This window comes from Solenopsis invicta, chromosome 2 (assembly GCF_016802725.1).
Source record: "Solenopsis invicta isolate M01_SB chromosome 2, UNIL_Sinv_3.0, whole genome shotgun sequence".
Classification (NCBI taxonomy): Eukaryota; Metazoa; Arthropoda; class Insecta; order Hymenoptera; family Formicidae; genus Solenopsis; species Solenopsis invicta.
The window spans coordinates 10,425,001-10,436,087 of NC_052665.1; the positions used below are offsets into that span (position 1 = coordinate 10,425,001).

An 11,087-nucleotide genomic window follows, 5' to 3' on the forward strand; every position below is an offset into this window, starting at 1 on the left:
CTATGTACCTGCCCTCGCCTTTGCGCAAGTCAGTAATCTGAACGTTCACGCGATAACACCGGTACTCTGTATCGTGTGCATCGTTTATACCAGCATTGTAAGTACACAATAAAGCAGTCTTTAACATATTAATTGAAAAAATGTGATTGTGAAAACTTGAGAATTTATAACTTGGAAATCTGAATCTGAATCTTTACTCTTTACTCTTTGTTAGAATAGTATATAACAATTAAGTTGTACAAGTTTTGAAATTTTATATTTCTCTCTCTCTCTCTCTCTCTCTCTCTCACACACACACACACACACACACACACATCTTTCACGCGTATGCTTTTCCTACACGTAGGGTGGTCTAAAGGCAGTGGTATGGTCGGATACTGTACAATTTTCCGTAACTGTCGGCGGACTTTTTGTGGTTCTTGTGCTGGGAATACTATCCGTTGGCAGCGTTGAGCAAGCATGGAGGATTTCCGGCGAAGGCGGTCGTCTCATTTTCTTTGAGTAAAAACAAATATCTCTCAATTTTGTTCTATTTTAAATATTATTAATATAGCACGTACATTCTTTATTAGTATGGATCCGAGTCCGTTGGCGAGGAATACTTTTTGGAGTATGACTATAGGTATGACGGTAATATGGCTCGGACACCTTGGTATTCATCCAGGTACAGTGCAGAGATTTCTGTCAGTGCCTAGAGAAATCGATGCCAAACGGTAAGTCATACATCTCACTCTAGACGGGATTTACTCTGTCCGCATGGATTTACTAATCCCTCCCCCTTCCCCCTTTTTTATCGCTTTCTTCTTTTTTCCTGCACTCACAGCGGCATTGCAATTAGCGCGGTAGGGATGGTAATCGTCAAACTGATCTGCGTATTCACCGGATTAATCATGTTCGCTAAATATCATGATTGCGATCCTTTCTTAACCAAGGTATGACGTATGATTTACAAACTGCGCGTTAAAAAAAAAAATAGTTTAAAGTTGAATAGATGAAAACGCAAGAATTAATATTTTACTCGCAATTATATGATATTTCAATCACAGAAAATTATAAATCTTGTCATTCGAGCAGTCGATAAGTCGCACGGACCAGACTCTACCGTACTATGTAATGGACGTTGCTGGGCATCTGCCAGGACTTCCAGGATTATTCGTAGCGGGCCTAGTGAGCGCCGCACTTGCGACTATGAGTGCCAGCTTGAATACCATGTCCGGTACCATTTACGAAGATTTTATAAATCCGCGGATCCCAGATAGTCCCAAAAAAGAAGCTATGGCTGCCAACATTATGAAGGTATAATATATATATATATATATATATATATATATATATATATATATATATATATATATTAATTACAATATTAATTACAATCGATATATTCCTCAGGGTGTCGTCGTAGTAGCCGGGGTCATCTCGGTTGGTTTGGTGTTCCTGGTCGAGCGGCTAGGACCAATTTTCCAAATAGCTGTAAGTATGCGTGGCGTAACCGACGGACCCTTATTTGGCCTCTTCGTGTTAGGAATGCTAGTACCCTGGGCGAATGCTAAAGGAGCGTTGTTCGGCGGTTGCGTCGGTCTGATCAGCATGCTTTGGCTGGTGGGAGGCGCTCAATGGCACACCATGCACGATAGAATCAAATATGATGCGTTACCCACGTCGGTGGACGGTTGCCCGTTTAACCTGTTGAATCAAACCTTTTCGACCACGACAACTAGTCCGCCCACTTGGATAGACTCCAGCGAGAAACCCATGATACTTTTTCAAATATCCTTCATGTATTATAACATGATAGGAGCGATGATCGTTGTCGTCGTCGGCACTATCGCGAGTTACGTTTGCGGCATGGATCTTGGGAGCGTAGATCCCGATCATATTACACCGATGATGAAAAGGTACGATACGACACGATATTACGTGTTCCGATACAATCCAACGCGCGTTTATACGAGTAATATAAAAGAATTACATACAGATCTGTATATACTGAGACCTGAGAGACCTAACTGCAGTCTCGTTGTTGCAATTATTGTTACGCGTGCATAAAATATTCCTAGGCTTATCGCGCAATATTTTTCCCTTGCGATAACGTCTCGATTCTTTGATTTCTTTTAGGTTTCTTCCTTCCCAAAGATATGCCCAAGTATCGTTGAAAGCAGTACCACCGTCGCTTGACGTTGCACCAGAGAAAAACTGAAGAAAAAACGATCGAATGAAATATAATCACGCGGATCGCGCGCAGCACGTAATTAGTTGAGTTAAAAGTAAATTGGTAGATGGAATCAATCTGAAAAATTTCGAAAAATCGCGTGCAAGTGAACAATAATCTTCATTCTGATAAAGATAATAATCCATCTGCAGTATAGAATCTGCGGTATGCCAATGATCCGTTTTCAAATCACCTGACTGAACCAGTGCGACGCGGCGCGGCGCGGCGCGGCACGACTCACGTCTCGCGACAAAGGGTCAGTGTCTTTTATCGATTAACAGACGCATGCGCCAACTATCCTGCTGTCACACGTGCCAGGTCGCGGTTGTTTTCGTCCTCTCGGTATCCCACAGCGTTCCTCGTTACGAGGCATCGATTAATCGCGATTGCCGTGTCTTTCTTAGATTCTCAAGCCAAGAATTACGAAGATTGAGTGCTACAAGAAATGTCTTTCGTCATATTTCAACAAGTAGCGTTACCATTAAATTCCGTTTGACATTAGGAAAGATACAATAAAGATACAAGACTTGATTACAATAGATTTTTTAATATTGTTGGGAAGCAAGTTGAGTCCAAGAAGTGATGAACGAGAACAAAAGATACCGAGGAGAGCGACAGACGTTTTAAAATGGACAACGAAATTCAGCAATGAAAATTGGAGTCGTGGACATTGGAGGGGAGGAGTTACGCAAGTTACGTCCCTGAAGATGTTGATCATCGGGGTTGCTCGGGGATGGCCGCGTGTCCTCGCGGATAGGATGGCGACCGCGCCTACACGTGGAACGAGAGCTGTCGGGGAATGTCAAATGCCCTCGCGGATTAACGAGAATAAGCGTCGATATAACGCTTCACGGCGTCCTCGCGACAATTTTGCAAGCGGGTGACGTACCGTGTAACATGGTCGATACCCTTCGGGTGACAAACTATCAGGAGTGTCGCAGATACAGCAAAGATCGCTGTGTGTCCAATGCGCGCGAGGGTTGGAATGAGAAATTTTTATCGGCTACGCGTCCAAGATGAACGTCGAAAATCGAGAGTAAGAGATTTGTCATACAATCCATTTACAGTTTCTACTTGACATATAAATGAAATAAGGACTTGTAGCATAATAGATGTTTAGTAGCTTAAGAGGAGCATGATCCTTCTTCTTTTTGTCTTGATCTTTCTCTTCGCTTAATTGGCTTATAGCTAAAAAATTTTTTTAATCACCATGAACTTGCGTGACGCGCGAATCACGACGATTACACAGAATTTTGATCTTTCTACATTAATTGCTCATAATAATTGCGCCAAACGCCAAATCAATTACATCTCTCACTATTTCACCATGATATTTCAAGATTCAATGATACATATCATTGTAAACGTGGTGACAACAAAATATGAATGATTGTTTGTGGGAAATCGATGGTTGAGCACACAAATTTTCGAATTGATTGCGACTGTTCGAACACAGACAGTATACAGTATGTACAATGGGAAAAATCTATCCCTCGGAAGAATTTTGATAAATCTCGGTCATTGTGTTTGATCGACTAGTCGGTAGGTAGCAGCAAAACGAGTGGCATGCATGCTGAAACACATCCGCGCTTCGTCTTTAATAATAGATAAAAACCGTAGGCATTCGTGCCGGAAAAAGAACAGAAACCGAGAACATCCTAACAGGGGGAGAGAGAGAGAGAGAGAGAGAGAGAGAGAGAGAAGGAGAGAGAAAAAGTAGCAGCTTCCAGTTTGGCCGATGCTGATGGAATTAAGTTTGACGCGCTTCAATTTTATTATCAATTGTATCTCAATCTCAGATGATTCGAGCGACTGAATTGATTAATATGAAGAATATCATCCAGAGAGTATTATGAAAAAAAAATAGAGAGAAAAAGAGAAATAGAAAGATTATTCATATTATTTCTACTATAATCGGTGTGTGCGAAAGAGCGATGTGGTTCGAATCGTCTCTCTGTATCGTAAGTGAGTGATCACATTTCTATGGAAATTTCTAACAATTTTCATTAAATGAAAGTGATTACGTTATTAATTATTGTCCAAAAGTTAAATGACAATTTTTTCTTTGTATGATTCGCACGTGGCGTATATAGTGGCCTCGGATTAAAAATAGCCGGCGGTGCGGATGATTCCGGATGCGACACGATGCGACGAAAGGACGAGAGATGTATTTAAGTATTCCTTGGAAATGATGAATCCGTTGCCATCGATGCAAAGAAGCTTGTTGGGATTAATGGTGCTGACGATCGTCGGCCTGACGACTTTCCTGCTCAGCAGAAAACTCACGCTGGAAACACGCAGACGGGATGGCCTGCTTCTCGATACGATCGCTAACATCAGCGGCCACCTGGATCGACTCGACAGCGGCTTCGATGATATCGCCTCGCAGTCGGAAATTGCGCGGAATCGCCTGCTGCAACTGGTCGCGCTTCATCGAGAGAATCTCTTGATGTGTGCGTTACTCGGTGAGAAACGGAGACGGAAGTCAAGCGGACATCTTTCCGTCAGCGGAAAAGCAACGAGGAGAAGAAGAAAACGACGTTCGTCGTTACGCATCGTCATTGGCGATTGACATAACCGATTCGACGAAAAACGTTATACCTATAATTTTGACGTAATGATAGGAGTTGGCGAGTTGTGTTAGATCGATCAAATTTGTATTATTGGCGAATTGTGCCAAGTTTTATCCAGTGTACGAGTGCAGAGGACAGCTTAATCTTAATATATCTTGACGCAATTATTTTTTTATCAACAAATATGTGCGTTAAAAATTTTTTGTTCAATTTCAATTTTTTTCAGACTTCCAGAAATCCCTGTAACTAATACGTTGTATTTAATTCTTTCTTTCTTTCTTTACAAATCACTTGACTATCGATTTATAATTGATTAATTAATGCATGTATCTGTATCGAACTAGCATATAAGAACGACAAATTAAGTTCATGTATAAACTTGATAAGACAATCATACGTTTGTGAGTGAATCGAATTTCTTGATCGAATTACGAAAATGCTGTTACGTAGTGTGAAACATATCATAGATAATAGAAATAAATATATTTTTAGTGAATAGATAATAGAAAGATAATATGCGACGAGTTGATCACCTTACTAAACCAGATGTTGAAGGTGGGGGGCAATTGGGGGTACAAATCTACGTGATTACGAATGAGACGCTTTGACGCAAAGTAACTTAAGAAGCGGTCGTTAAGGTCGTCGTTTAAGATTCCGAGGTAGATTTGTAATATAAAAACTACACGGCTGTGATCATTTGTAATATCATTTGTATCACACAAACAATAATATTGTACAGACTTCGTGTACATACGTAGAAAAGCGAAACTCGAATTGTCTGTGAACAGTGACAATTTGAATTAAACTCAAACTTGAATTGAGTTTAAATACGGATCGTTTGATATAACTTGTGTAATAAATATTATGTACGAGTTGTCGTTGTGTAAAACGTTATCTCGCTCGATGTTCTTACTAGCGTGCTGTAAATAAAACTGATTAAAATTATCTGTCAAATATGGAAGTTTACACAAGTATCACGTATTCGCGTTACAGTTTACCCGATGACAAAATGTACACACTGTTTTAGATTCGCGACAGTATGTAATTTAAGTATCTGTGCCGGAAAAGTATCTCTTTCTTATCGAAAGAGAGATTTGTTTTTCATTTGAAAAATTTATCGAGAAAGCTGTTGTTAAAATACTTTTTGCGGATGGATCTGGGATGTTTTGCGTACTTATTGACTATATATTTAACGGATCTCGATCCTAGCGATCATTTAATACGTCATGAGTCTACGCGCAAGTATATAATCTGATATATAATATATATATGTGTGTGTGTGTGTGTGTGTGTGTGTGTGCGCGCGCGCGCGCGCGCGTGCGTGTGTATGTGTGTGTATATTTACGATACGCGGCGAGTTATCAAACGGATCAGCGTTACTCTCACTTTGTACGTATTTTTACTTGAATTGTACTTGTTCTTACCAGCCGTGTATACACGCATTCATGCGAGCGAGGTGCGATTCTCTCTCTCTCTCTCTCTCTCTCTCCCTCTCTCTGGCAGAGATGTTATATACGTAATTATTTTTATAACTCTCTTTGGAAAAAAATGCGAATAAATTGTTTAGGTGGACCTTCTACATCGTGTCTATTCTATATCTATCCTTTTTATAATCGTATAATTGTTGAGCGAATGGTGATTAGCGATGTGGTATCGCGTCACACGTTAACACACACACGCACACGCACACACACACACGCACACACGCACGCACGCACGCACGCACGCACGCACGCACACATACATATATATATTATCTTGTTACAGCTAACGAAATCGTCTCTTATAATATGTAGGCTGTACGATAATAAAGCTCTTTGTACCATCCAGGCTTACTAGCTGTAACGTTGCTATTTAGTTGCGTGTCGTTGCATGCAGACTTGAGCAACAATCAAAAATAACTTGTTGCAATTTCGATATTTTTTCTCGCTCTCTTTTGATTACGATATACCATATTATATCAATTGACCTCGGTTTGAAGTCAATCACAACGGCGCGACGACAGATTGGAGGAGGCGACTGTCGCAAAGTTTCAAAGTCATAAAATCACTCGAAGAAATAAAGCGCGAAGAGAGTTCCCCCTCTCGCGTGCAGCTCATACGCTTCATACGCTTCATACGCTTCATATCGCCAATCGCCACGGCTTCGTCATTCGTCATAGATTCAGGTCCCAAGTCGCAGTGGAAGGTGGTATATACGCTTCGCCTGCACGTCACGTCGACAACGCGACGATCACTGACGATCACTGACGATCACGCAATGGCGATGGAAAAGAGAGGTACTCGCGATCGACGCATTCGATTCAATCGCAATAAAGTGCCATATTATTATATCGTTTTACTAGATGTAAACAATACATAGCGCTATAAGAATATTATTTCATAGCTGCCCTAGATCTCTAACACGCGCGCATCTATAGTAGTCGTACCTACTGCCTTTTGTATATTCGATTAATTTATAATGTGATAAATGACAAAATGATGGACTTGATTGCAGCGTGTTCCGGACCGGGTTACAGGAGTCCGAGAGCGGCGATGCTCGAGGGAGCACGCGAGAAGCTTCTGTACGTCATCGGCATACATACGGATCCTGAGAAGGCCGATGTCCTCTGCACGGTGGACGTGGATCCTGATAGTCCTACGTTCTGTCAGGTACTATATTATACCATATATCTTACCTTTGTAGCTATGATTAAGCGCGCCACAATTTAAACTGAAAACTTGGAAACGCAGATAATACACAGATTGAGAATGCTGGCCGTTGGCGACGAGTTACATCACTCTGGCTGGAACATTTGTAGCAGCTGTCACGGATCGTCCCGCAAACGCGACACGCTAGTGTTGCCCTGTCTCATGTCGGACCGGGTGTACCTGATTGATACGAGCGACGAAAAAATGCCCAAGATCAAGAAGGTATCGAGATCTCATACGCGTACCAACTCCTATGCGTTCCAACTCTTTCGCATACGAGTACGTATATTATACAGGGTATTCATTAATGGTGTTGTACCCACTTTTTACCATAGGAGCATGATTTATCGACGGATATGTATTTCTAACGTATTATTATATTAGAAATAACAAATGCGTGCTTCTATGGTAAAACGTGGGGACAACCATTAATGAACACCCTGTATAAGTTGGGTGTATATACATACTTATCTTGACTCCGTGAAACTCCTTTTCCGATGAGGTTCTGGAACCTGAAGAGATGCACGAGTACGGGATATCTACGCCGCACACTTCCCACTGCCTGCCAACCGGCGAGATAATGATCTCCACCATGGGAAATCTCAATGGCGACGGATTGGGCGAATTTTTCTGCATAGACGCGGAGACCCTGCGAGCGAAAGGCACGTGGACCAGGGGCCACGAAAGAGCAGCTTTCGGATACGATTTTTGGTATCAACCGTATCACGATACGCTCGTCGCTACGGAGTGGGGTGCACCTAGAGTCTTTAAGAAGGGATTCATTCCAGAGGACGTTCACGATACCAGTAAATAAATATTCTCGATTATCCCTTAATACTTAATACTCTTGATCCCTTATTCAGAGAGGGAGAAAGGAGGGGACAGGAAATATCGGGTGATAAAAAAGTCTTCGCGATCAAATGATTGATAATTAATGGTTGATTCGCAGAAATCTATGGGAGAACCTTGAATTTTTATTCGTGGAACGAACGAAAGCTGAAACAGACCATCGATCTGGGAGATGACGGAATCGCCCCACTTGAAATAAGATTTCTTCACGATCCTTTGGCGGCCGAAGGATTCGTAGGTTGCGCGGTAACGTCGAATATTTATCGGTTTTACAAGACGGAGGATAACTCGTGGAAAGCCGACAAGGTGATCCAGGTGCAACCGAAAAAAGTCGACGGTTGGATCGCGCCTTTAATGTCAGGTATCGCCAATCACTCCTCTTCCAAATTTCTACAAGATCTTGAAACGTATATATTCCTACTATGATAACTCATTGATAACTTGTAACATTTCAAAAGCCCTCTTTGTTTTTTCAATTTTCTTTTCACGAAACCTTTTGTTTGCTTCTTTCTTTTTTCTCCTTTTTAGGTATGATCACCGACATTCTGCTGAGTCTGGATGACAAGTATCTGTACCTGTCCAATTGGTTGCACGGTGACGTTAGACAATATGACATCTCCGATACGAAAAATCCAAGATTGACTGGTCAGATCTTCCTAGGAGGATCGATACTGAGCGATTCGCAAGTGCGTGTGATAGGAGACGAGGAAATGAGCGGTCAGCCCGATCCGGTCTATGTCAAAGGGCGTAGATTGTATGGTGCGCCGCAAATGTTGCAGTTAAGCTTGGATGGACGTCGTTTGTATGTGACTACGTCGATCTTTAAGCCATGGGACAAACAGTTTTATCCCAATCTTCTCAAGTAAGTGATAACCTTTCCTTTTGCTTTTGCTTTTGCTTTTCCTTTTCCTTTTCCTTTTCCTTCCGTCCATCGAATCAAAACGGAATGTTTACAGTCTACTCTTATATACGCACTGTAATAATTTATCGACATATTATATAGATATGGATCAACTATGGTAAAACTTGATATCGATGTTGAGAAGGGCGGAATGAAACTGGACCATCGTTTTCTCGTTGATTTCGGCGTGGATAGGAGTGATATTTTACTGGCGCATGAAATGAGGTGAGATGTCCCAATAGTTTATCACAATAAATGAAAAAATCCCATTTGTTCTCAGTTTCCTGAAAGAAATGGACGAATTGAAAGAAATTAATACTAGATTTTATTTATTCTGTCCAGGGACAAACTCGTAATCTTTACAGCTCTTTTCTTTTTTTATTTCGACCCTAACTTCTAGTTCCAATCAGGTTGAGCACATTTAATTTTACAAATCAAGTTATCGCCAATTTTTTTTAATCTAATTAATTTCTGCTTTAGATGTAGATAAAGATTGGAGAAATACCATCATCCCGTGCAATAAAAACAGAAAAATTTCTGTCGTGTTATTAATTTCTGTATAGATATCCTGGTGGCGATTGCACTTCCGATATATGGCTGGCAGAGAGACCCTAACTTTAACGAGTGGACTGGAGGATAGAATCAAAGACATCTCAATATCTACGAAAATAGTGATGCAGTAGTTTATCTTATAACACATCGTGGCACGATGTTTTTTTTTTCAATAAAATTTCTCAATTCTTTCATCTAGAAAATGATTCAGAAATATTTCTTTCGATAAGAATAACAAATAGGGATGAATTGATAAAGAGTACTCAGACAAAGTATTTTTTTTTCATCGTATGCTTATTAATTTCAGCATATTGCATCAAGTAATATAATGAAGATTTTTATATTGTATAAAGTTACATAAAACGTGCGATAGGTAATAAATTTTTGTTCTTTTCTCCAAGTTTACACAAGTAAAATCCGTTTATGCCACACTCGTAATTGATCGATGTGTAAAGTTTGTCAAAATATTCCATGTTAGAGACAAAATTGAAAGATTGTACATGTAAATTTCGTTGTGTTTCCACAAAGGATATATCGCCCGATATATTGGCCAATTTTATTTTTGTTTCTACAACAAAGTTTCATATTATTAGCTGTAACCCAATGAATTACATAAATTTGTATATTTGCAATTGATATATAAATTCAAAATCCACAATTTACAAAGAATGCGTTTGAAAGAAACGAGTTCTTGTCACATTACTTCTGCAATATGTAAGAAAGTACTATTATCCACGTGACAGCGTTAACTTATTTAAATTGAAATATTTAAAAAATGATTTAATTAATATGCGAGACGCCAGAGAGTAGCAAGGGTGCGTCAACTGTTAATGTTGGCTACGAAGCTGATAAGTTTCTTCTTTCGCCCGGATCGTCCAACGCTAACGCCATAAAACTCAAAACGAATTGACACGGCAAATTTTCAAAGCCAGGCGTATCCGCTACAGAAATAATTTTGTCCTATTAATCGGTAACATATTAATCGGTAACAAGTTACGATCGCTCTGCAAAATTATTACATTTTTTTTTTTTATACACACGCACGCTCGTCTAAGTGCATGATGCGTATGCAAGTGTAGATACTTAATTGTTTAATTACATGTAACTCAATAATAACAGATACTACTTTTAATCTCTCAGATATCTCTGTTTTTAAATTGGATTTGTTCATTTTAATTTTTCTCAGTTAAAAAGTAATGTTGCAGTGGTGTGTGTCTACGTAATCTTTGATCCTGTATTAATTATCAAGGGTGCTCGCGTGTACACCGTATATATATATCTAGAGTTATAACGTAACAGCAGTGCAAACC

The 11,087-nt window shown here is 40.0% G+C and overlaps 3 protein-coding genes across 7 annotated transcripts in view; all 3 read left to right on the forward strand.

Annotated features, from left to right (window-relative positions):
• LOC105193666 (sodium-coupled monocarboxylate transporter 1) overlaps nt 1–4,394 on the forward strand; it is a 5,235-nt gene extending 841 nt beyond the window's left edge. For 2 of the 4 annotated variants that reach the window (XM_026135578.2, XM_039446102.1), the window contains exons 3-10: nt 1–97; nt 347–501; nt 573–713; nt 824–932; nt 1,075–1,296; nt 1,393–1,898; nt 2,119–3,248; nt 3,553–4,076. The exon at nt 1–97 is cut by the window's left edge and continues 249 nt beyond it. In XM_026135578.2, the coding sequence (XP_025991363.1) occupies nt 1–97; nt 347–501; nt 573–713; nt 824–932; nt 1,075–1,296; nt 1,393–1,898; nt 2,119–2,200 (1,312 nt within the window). In that variant the 3' untranslated portion in view covers nt 2,201–3,248; nt 3,553–4,076. Of the gene's footprint in view, nt 98–346; nt 502–572; nt 714–823; nt 933–1,074; nt 1,297–1,392; nt 1,899–2,118; nt 3,249–3,552; nt 4,077–4,305 lie in introns of those variants that run through there. The other 2 variants (XM_039446103.1, XM_039446104.1) reach the window with 2 other exon arrangements.
• Nucleotides 3,255–6,364, forward strand: LOC113003957. Its single transcript, XM_026135580.2, has one exon. The coding sequence runs from the start codon at nt 4,338–4,340 to the stop codon at nt 4,782–4,784; it is 447 nt and encodes a 148-aa protein (XP_025991365.1). The 5' UTR covers nt 3,255–4,337; the 3' UTR covers nt 4,785–6,364.
• A 455-nt stretch (nt 6,365–6,819) lies between these two features.
• Nucleotides 6,820–9,980, forward strand: LOC105193665 (methanethiol oxidase). Of its 2 annotated transcripts, none has more exons than XM_026135579.2 (8): nt 6,820–7,063; nt 7,282–7,436; nt 7,518–7,754; nt 7,978–8,281; nt 8,425–8,685; nt 8,853–9,186; nt 9,328–9,450; nt 9,789–9,980. In XM_026135579.2, exons 1-8 carry the CDS (start codon nt 7,045–7,047, stop codon nt 9,838–9,840), a joined length of 1,485 nt encoding a protein of 494 aa, XP_025991364.2. In that variant the 5' UTR covers nt 6,820–7,044; the 3' UTR covers nt 9,841–9,980. The 2 variants fall into 2 exon arrangements, with proteins under 2 accessions (XP_025991364.2, XP_011156510.2); XM_011158208.3 differs by having other exon boundaries at nt 6,874–7,063; nt 7,518–7,697.
• The last annotated feature ends 1,107 nt before the right edge of the window (nt 9,981–11,087 follow it).

Bases quoted from the DNA above. Each gene is read 5' to 3' on its own strand.
- LOC113003957 (XM_026135580.2), top strand. From the start codon at position 4,338: ATGATTCCGGATGCGACACGATGCGACGAAAGGACGAGAGATGTATTT.
- LOC105193665 (XM_026135579.2), top strand. The intron at 7,755-7,977 runs GTACGTATATTA...TTTTCCGATGAG, and splicing joins TCCAACTCTTTCGCATACGA to GTTCTGGAACCTGAAGAGAT. The intron at 8,282-8,424 runs GTAAATAAATAT...GTTGATTCGCAG, and splicing joins AGAGGACGTTCACGATACCA to AAATCTATGGGAGAACCTTG.